Source organism: Prionailurus bengalensis, chromosome A2 (assembly GCF_016509475.1).
Source record: "Prionailurus bengalensis isolate Pbe53 chromosome A2, Fcat_Pben_1.1_paternal_pri, whole genome shotgun sequence".
Classification (NCBI taxonomy): Eukaryota; Metazoa; Chordata; class Mammalia; order Carnivora; family Felidae; genus Prionailurus; species Prionailurus bengalensis.
The window spans coordinates 10,772,748-10,781,976 of record NC_057348.1 but is presented as its reverse complement, the minus strand read 5'-3'; the positions used below and the strand labels follow the sequence as shown (position 1 = coordinate 10,781,976).

General features: G+C 39.1%; 1 protein-coding gene across 1 annotated transcript; it reads left to right on the top strand.

The window, feature by feature from the left end:
• Nucleotides 1-344: 344 nt before the first annotated feature.
• Nucleotides 345-8,460, top strand: LOC122486566 (olfactory receptor-like protein OLF4). Its single transcript, XM_043585915.1, has 2 exons — nucleotides 345-1,200; nucleotides 8,372-8,460. Exons 1-2 carry the CDS (start codon nucleotides 345-347, stop codon nucleotides 8,458-8,460), a joined length of 945 nt encoding a protein of 314 aa, XP_043441850.1.
• Nucleotides 8,461-9,229: the final 769 nt, after the last annotated feature.

Here is a 9,229-nt window from a genome sequence, read left to right as displayed (position 1 = left end):
GATAATTTCTTATTAAAACTGCACAATACGCAGCCTTTTGGGGAACATCTGATGTTGGGATGAAAATTCCTAATAAGAGAGGAAATGGGGATCCCCTCCAGAGCACCCATCCATTCACAAAATATTGAAATAACTTTCTTGACTGGAAAATGTAAATTGTAGCATTTCAACAATGTGAGCCATGTCTATTGATGTGAAAATTAGTCATGTTATTTTCCCCTTTATTGGTAGTCACCTCCACCACATGGACCCAGGAAACGATATAGGAATTTCAGAATTTCTTCTTATGGGATTTTTCAGAAGAAACAGAACTGCAGCCCCTCGTATTTGAGCTTTTCCTCTCCATGTATCTGATCACTGTGTTTGGGAACCTGCTCATCTTCCTGGCCATTAGCTCTGACTCCCACCTCCACACCCCCACGTACTTCTTCCTGGCCAACCTGTCCTTTGTAGACATCTGCTTCACCTCCACCACCATCCTGAAGATGCTCTGGAACATCCAGACCCGGACCAAAGTCATAACCTATGAGGACTGTATCACACAAATGAACTTTTTCATAACCTTTGCAAGGATGGATGACTTTCTCCTGAATGTGATGGCCTATGACAGGTTTGTGGCCATCTGCCACCTGCTAAACTACATGATCATTATGAACTCCTGTCTCTGTGGACTCCTGGTCCTGGTGTCCTGGATCCTGAGTGCTCTGCATTCCTTGTTAGAAAGCTTAATGGTGTTGCAGCTGTCCTTATGTACAGTCTGGGAAATCCCCCACTTTTTCTGTGAGCTCAATCCGATGATCCAACTTGTCTGTCCTGACACCTTTCTCAATAACGTGGTGGTGTATTTTGGAGCTATTCTGCTGGCTGGTGGTCCCTTTTTTGGGATCCTTTACTCTTACTATAAGATAATTTCCTTCATACGTGGGATTTCATCAGCTCAGGGCAAGTATAAAGCATTTTCCACCTGTGTGTCTCACCTTTCAGTGGTCTCTTTATTTTACTGTACAAGCCTAGGAGTGTACCTCAGCTCTGCTGCTACCCAGAGCTCCCACTCAAGTGCAACAGGCTCAGTGATGTACACGGTGGTCACACCCATGCTGAACCCCTTCATCTATAGCCTGAGGAACAAAGACATTAGTTCCTCTGATGAGATTCTCTGGTATGGCAGCTATAAAAGGGCTAATTATCTTGTGCTGAAAAGTACCCATGATTGCAGGGTCCAAAGTCTGACCCAAATGTTGAGATTCTTTGATCAGATTGTGGGAGTGGAACATGCCTCTTTTGTTTTTTTTTCCTGGAATTTCTTTTTTTTTTTTTAATTTCAACATCTGTGTACAATTTATGTAACTCCCTATGTTAAGCTTTTTGATATCTCTTATATTTAAAAGACTTTCCCTTTGTCATTTTCCTACTCTCCCAATGTGATTCCTCACCTTTGATGTGAAATATTTGGAATTCTCACTCATTTCAAAGGACTACATGGATCTGTTACAAATAATTTATTCTCAAATCAACTATATCATAGTGAGTATTTTTTCTTTGGTTTGACAAAAAAAAAAAAAAAACCCCAGTCATGAGTTATACTACTCCTATGAAAGTCTACTCTTGGCCATGACTCTTATTGATATAAGAGTATAAGAGAGTCATTAGAAATCATTGTAACCTATCTGCTGTGTTGAAAGCAAGCTTGAAAGAAACTTGGAGGGTAAAGAAAGGAAGAGAATGGAGGTTTTCATTAGCATGGAATTCAAGGAATGTAGAAATTTAGGCAAAATAAATTATAATAGAACAGGTAGCCATAAGTTAATGATATATGGCTTTTCCTATCTTAATGCCCAGAGACCTCAAAGACAGAACCATATTTACATTTATGCAAGGAGACATTCTCCGAACCAGGCAATAGGCTGAATATCCCCCAAACTGACCTTATTTTGTTTCTTCTACTTAAGTAGGGTTTCAACACAAAACGCCTTTATCCAAGAAAGCTAAGTGAATGAGTTGAGAGGCTTAAATTCCTTTTATTAAAAAAATTGGGGCACCTGGGTGGCTCAGTCAGTCAAGTGTCCAACTTCAACTTAGGTAATGATCTTGTAGTATGTGAGCTTGAGCCCTGCGTGGGGCTCTCTGTTGATAGTTCAGAGCCTGGAGTCTGCTTTGGATTCTGTGTCTCCCTCTCTCTATGCCCCTCCTCCACTTGCATTCTCTCTCTCTCTCTCTCCCTCTCTCTCTCTCCCTCTCTCTCTTAAAAATCATTTAAAGGGGCACCTGGGTGGCGCAGTTGATTAAGCGTCTGACTTCAGCCAGGTCACGATCTCGCGGTCCGTGAGTTCGAGCCCCGCGTCGGGCTCTGGGCTGATGGCTCAGAGCCTGGAGCCTGTTTCCGATTCTGTGTCTCCCTCTCTCTCTGCCCCTCCCCCATTCATGCTCTGTCTCTCTCTGTCCCAAAAATAAATAAACGTTGGAAAAAAAATTATTAAAAAAAAATCATTTAAAACATTTATTGGATAAGTGTCTTTGTTATTTACTATTGCTGCTATATCCAGTTACCACACTAAGGGTTTAAAAGAAAAAAATTTCTACTCTTCCAGGTCTGGAGGTCAATGCCAAAAATGAATCGCATTTGGGCTAAAATTAAGATGTCTCTGCAAGACAGAAGAGAGCTTGAATTCCTGCCCACTTATGTGGTTCCAGGTCACCATTTTTTCTCCACAAAAATGCATGTCCTTCCAACCTTACTGGTTACCTGAATAGAATCTTCAATGGAGAGAATTTTTTTAAGTCATCCAAAATAAATTTGAATAACAAAATGATCATGAATGTTGCTGAATAGCAAACCATCCTGAAAACAAATGGCTTGGTAGAATATCTTTAGTATCAAGTAGAATTGTATAGTGATGAGTTGTTCTAATCTCTGTTGATGTCCTCAAGGATCTTGAATCAGGTTTCGTGTCATCTGGGAAGGCTCTACTGATCTTGCCAGGGTTTGGGTCTTGGCTAGCTAGCTGTGGCTGATCAGAGTGGCCTTGGCTTGGACAACTGGGCTGTGCTTCACATGTCTTCACTTCTTCTGGCAGCCCATCTGGTTTTATTCTCTTTTCAGAGCAGTATTTCAAGAGAGAGCAGCAGAAATTCACAGGGCCTCTAAGGTCCACTGCCACTTCTATCATATTCTGTTGGCCACAGTAAATAAAAAGTTCTAATCCATCCAGAATCAAAGATGGAAGAATAGTCTCCACCTCCTGATGGAAGGTACTGTGCACATTGCCAAAGATATGACTACAGAGAAAGACCAGGACTTGGGGCCATCTCTGCAAACAGTCTACCACTGCTGTTAATTTCAATTCAAAAGGTTTATTTCCAATCCACATTCAGCAGTGGAATGATCTAAGAGAAGACAGTGAGAATGAATTAGGCATCTAATGAGCAGTTATGGAAATTCTACTTCAGAGGGTCAGGTTGTAAATATTTCCTGCATGCCTCTTGCCTATACATCACCTTTCCTAGTATAAGGAAAGATCAAATAAATAAAAGGTTTACTTTCCAGGTGGCTCAGAGATACCAGGGACCTTGTATCTATTTCATTGAGTAATGGAGCTAACAAGTGTTCTATCACTGATACTATCTTCACAGAATCCTTCTGTAGATACTGTTTTCCTATTGATAGACCTCAACATTGAAATACTCATAATAGTTTCCACTCTGGTATCTTTTTTATGTGTATAATTCCGCTAGGATGAGGTGACATTTGAAATGCAATGGAAGACAGAGACATAGGAATGTTTTTCTTCATTTTTGCAGCCTTACTGAAATTTAATTGACATATAAAATTGCGGAAATTTAAGCATACAACTTGGTGATTTCATGTACATATATGTTGTGAAATGATCACCATAATAGGTCAGTGAACACATCCATCACTTCACATAGTTACCACTTCTTTTTGTTGTAAGAACATTTACTATATACTCTATTAGCAACATTCAAGTATACAACACAATAGAGTTAATCATAATAGCCATGTTGTACATTAAGTCCCCAGAACTTATTCATCTTATAACTGAAGGTTTATAGACTTTCACTAACATCTTCTCATTTCCCCAAACCCAAGCCACTATCAAACATCAACCTACTCTCTGTTTCTATGGTTTAGATTTTTATATTTCACATATAAGTGAGATCATACAGTGTTTGTCTTTCTCTGTCTATGTCACTTAGCATAATGCCCTTGGGGTCCATTCATGGTTGAGCAAGGAAAAAATGTCTTCATTTATTATTGCTGAACTCCACTGATAGATATGCCATCATTATTAATTCATCTGTTGATGGATGCTGGGCTGTTTCCAAATCGTGGCTATCCTGAATAATGCTGTAGTTAATGTAAAAGTACAGATACCTGAGATGGTCGCAAGTTTGTGGGATTTAAACCATGCACTTGTGAGTGGCTGATGGGTGAAAGAAGAAATGAAAACTGAAATTTAAAACTCATGAATCAAACGAAAATGGAATCACCGCATATCACAATTTATGGTATGTTACAAAAGCAGCTCCAATAGAGAAGTTTATAGCAATAAATGCCTACATTAAGACAAATAAAAAGACCTTAAGTAAATAACCTAAACTTTGATTCAAAGGCCTGGAAAAAGAAGCACCAACTAAGTCCAAATCAACAGAGGAAAAGAAATAAATATCAGAGAATACATAAATGATATATAGGCCAGAAAACCAATAGAAAAGATTAACAAAGTGAAGAACCAATTTTTTAAAGTGAAGCAAAATTGACAAGCCCTTAGGTAGACAAAAAAAAAAAGGAGGAGAAGGCTTAAATAAATATACTCAGCAGCAAAATATTATACCTTACAACCAATATCATAGAAATGCAAAGAATAATAGGAGACTACTATGAATGATCTCATTCCAACAATTTGGACAACCTAGAAAAAAAATGGATAAATCCCTAGAAACATACAATTTACCAAGACAAAATCAGGAAGATATAGGAAATATGAACAGACCAATAATGAGTAAGGGTATTAAATTAGTAGTCAAAAATCTCCCAGCAACAAAAGCCTGTGAACAGAGACCTTCATAGGTGAATTCTACCACTCATGTAAAGAAGAATTAAGGACAAATTCTTCTCAAACCCTTCCAGAAACTAGATAGGAAGACACGTTTCAACCTCATTTTTCAAGGCCATATTTGCCTTAATACCAAAGTCAGAAAAGGCCAGTACAAAAAAATGAAACTATAGACCAATGTCCCTGATGAACACAGACACAAACTTTTTGAAAAATACTAGCAAAATGAATCAAACAACACATTGAAGGGATTTTACGCCATGATCAAGTGGGATTTATCCCTGGGATACAGGGATTGTTGAGCACAAACAAATCACTGAATATGATACACCCCATTCATAGGGTGAAATATAACAATCATATGATCATTTCAATACATGCAGAAAAGGCATCTGACAAAATACAGCATCCTTTAATGATTTTTTAAAAAATCTTTGACAAACTGGGTATAAGAGGAACACACCTCAACAAGAAAAGCAAAAGGCAGTATATGACAAACCCACAATAACATTGTACTCAGTGGTGAAAGATTAGAAAATGTCTCTTCTGAGATCAGCAGCAACACAAGGGGGTCCACTCTCACTGCTCCTATTCAACATAATCCTTCATGTCCTAGCTAGAACAATCAGGAAAGATTGCTAAAGTAAAAAGCACCCAGATGTCTTCTTCGGAAAAGTGTCTATTCATGTCTTCCACCCATTTCTTCACTGGATTACAAATCAGAAAGAAAGAAGTAAAATTGTCTTTATTCACAGATGATATGAACTGAATATAGAAAACCCTGTAAAGTCAGGGCACCTGGGTGGTTCAGTTGGTTTAAGAGTCCGACTTTGGCTCAAGTCATGATCTCAGGGTTCATGAGTTTGAGTACTGCATCGGGCTCTATGCTGACAGCTCAGACCCTGGAGACTGCTTTGGACTCTGTGTCTCCCTCTTTCTCTGCCCCTCCCCCATTCATGATCTGTCTCTCTCTGTCTCTCAAAAATAAATAAACATTGAAAAAAAAAGTAAAGAAAATCCTATAGACTCAATCCTTAAGAGCACACTCACAGTGATGAGCAATGAGTAATGTGTAGAATGGTTGAATCACTATATTGTACTGCACTATATTGTTCTGTGTGTTGATTTTCTGCCCCGCACCAATAAACTTTATTGAATTGAAAACTACACTCATGGTAGACCTTTTGCAGGTCTATTCACCACTTCACCACTTATCTCTGTATCCGTGTACTTTGCAATGTGACTGCGAAGCTCCTCCCACTGAGAGGTGGGGTCGATTTCTCCACTTTCGAATCTGGACTGAATTTAGTATTTTATTTGCCTTGGCTAAGAGTGTATGGTGAAAATGACAGTGTGTCTGAAGGGTCCTTGGTGTGTTTCTGCTGCGCTCTTGGAACCCTGTTTCTGCCATGGAAACAAGTCCAAGCTAGCCTGCTGTAAGAAGAGAAATCACGTGGAGCAGAGCCCTGTTGCTCTAATGAAAGCCAACCTAGACCAGCCTATCACCAGCAAGCCCCCATATGTGAGAACACAGCCAAGATTAACAGAGCTCCTCCAGCTGACCCACAGCTGACCACCACCTCATGAGGAGACCAATAGAGACCAAAAGACTTCCCCAATACAGACCCCCATGTGATGGATGGAGCTAGAATGTATTATGCTGACTGAAATAAGTCAGTAAGGACAAGAGTAAGATCATATGATTTCATTCCTGTGTGGAATTTAAGAAACAAAACACATGAACATAAGGGAGAGGGAAGAGAGGCAAACAAACCAGAAGAGGCTCTTAATGATAGAGAACAAACTATGGGTTGACAGAGGGAGGTGGGTGAGAGATGGGCTAGATGGGTAATGGGTACTAAAGAGGGAATTTGTGGTGAGCACTGGGTGTTGTATGTAAGTGAGGAATCACTGAATTCTACTTCAGAACCAATAGTGCACTACATATTAACTAACTAAAACATATATTTAAAAAGCTAAAAAAGATAAAAGATAAAAGATAAAAAGATAAAAATCTTCCACACTGCAAAGGAAACAGTCAGCAAAACTACAAGGTAACCAACGGAATGGGAAAAGATATTTGCAAATGACATATCAGACAAAGGGCTAGTATCCAAAATCTATAAAGAACTCACCAAACTCCACACCCGAAAAACAAATAACCCAGTGAAGAAATGGGCAGAAAACATGAAAAGACACTTCTCTAAAGAAGACATCCGGATGGCCAACAGGCACATGAAAAGATGCTCAACATCGCTCCTCATCAGGGAAATACAAATCAAAACCACACTCAGATATCACCTCACGCCAGAGTGCCTAAAATGAACAAACCAGGAGACTATAGATGCTGGCGAGGATGTGGAGAAACGGGAACCCTCTTGCACTGCAGGTGGGAATGCAAATTGGTGCAGCCACTCTGGAAAACAGTGTGGAGGTTCCTCAAAAATTAAAAATAGATCTACCCTATGGCCCAGCAATAGCACTGCTAGGAATTTACCCAAGGGATACAGGAGTACTGATGCACAGGGGCACTTGTACCCCAATGTTTATAGCAGCATTTTCAACAATAGCCAAATGATGGAAAGAGCCTAAATGTCCATCAACTGATGAATGGATAAAGAAATTGAGGTTTATATACACAATGGAATCTTACTTGGCAGTGAGAAAGAATGAAATCTGGCCCTTTGCAGCAACGTGGATGGAACTGGAGAGTGTGATGCTAAGTGAAACAAGTCATACAGAGAAAGATACCTTATGTTTTCACTCTTATGTGGACCCTGAGAAACTTAACAGAAGACCGTGGGGGAGGGGAAGGAAAAACAAACAAAAGGTTAGAGAGGGAGGGAGCCAAAACATGAGAGACTCTTGAAAACTGAGAATAAACTGAGGGTTGATGGGGGGTGAGAGGGAGGGGAGGGTGGGTGATGGGCATTGAGGAGGGCACCTGTTGGGATGAGCCCTGGGTGTTGTATGGAAACCAATTTGACAATAAATTTCATATTTTAAAAAAATGTTTAAAGCATTATCTTAAAACATTTACTTTTGGCCTGGCTTGTCAGGCAGTAAGCATATAGCTTACTGACACAATAATCAATGTAAATAGTACTGAGAATATTAAGAATAACCTACTGCTGCTTCTTTTTTGGCATTTGTTCTGATATTTGAAGGGAGCATTCATAATGACCTGGTTAGTCACATTAATTTTAGGTAACTGTATTAAAAAGGTACTATCACTGAGTTTCTCTTCCAGGTAGAGATTGGAAAGACCTGTATGTTTTTGCACGGATAACTTGTAGGACTCTCAGGCACAAGTCTCCATTCCCAAAACATCACTGGGCATGAATTCAAGCTCTTGTCTGAGTCATCCTTTGATCATGAGGATTGAAGAGATTTTAGAGCATAAAAAAGTGAAAAAACGTAATGAGAGAGTGCATACACATATTGTTCACTCACTCTATCATTTTTAGGACATCATTTTTAAAGGGGGAGATATTAAGTTTAGGGCAATGGGAATCATAATATTTGTAGGCAGCACTAGAAATTTTCAAATAGAAACAGCAGTATCATCCAATCAAATAGTATAAAATCTGCCGCTAGATTCTTCACTCCAATTAATAAATCCCTTTAAACATGGACACCAAATATCCACACCTCAATAAGTAGTTATACATCATCAAAAACAGATTTTGTGCCATAAAATACAGCGTGATTGAAAGTTTTATGTCATCATTTTTTTCAGGTCTTCTCGGATGGTAACCACATATTAGTCACTTGGTTTATGCAAATTTGTCTTTCTGTACTTTACACTTGGAGCAGAGCATGTTTTTCATAAGGAATTTTTGCCTTACTATTCTGTGCCAGGGATACTGTGGATGCTGAGCTGATAAGAGAGAGAACAGGATCCTAACGAGGATCCCAAAACCCCACGACTAGTGACAAAACAAACTAGTATGTTAATGTCTACATTATCAGGAAGAGCATTTAAGGTAGAATCTATAAAGGAATGGCAGACACAGAGTGAAAAAAAAAAAAACCTGTGATCTCACAATTTCCTCTACAATAAAATTATATACAGGGCCTCAGTTGCCAAATGTAGTTTATTCCATAAAACTAGGACCGATCATCACTATATGAGGCAAATGGGAATTTCCCAA

Coding starts and splice junctions, on each gene's coding strand:
- LOC122486566 (XM_043585915.1), top strand. CDS start 345: ATGTATCTGATCACTGTGTTTGGGAACCTGCTCATCTTCCTGGCCATT. Junction 1,201..8,371: donor TAATTATCTTGTGCTGAAAA/GTACCCATGATT, acceptor GATAACTTGTAG/GACTCTCAGGCACAAGTCTC.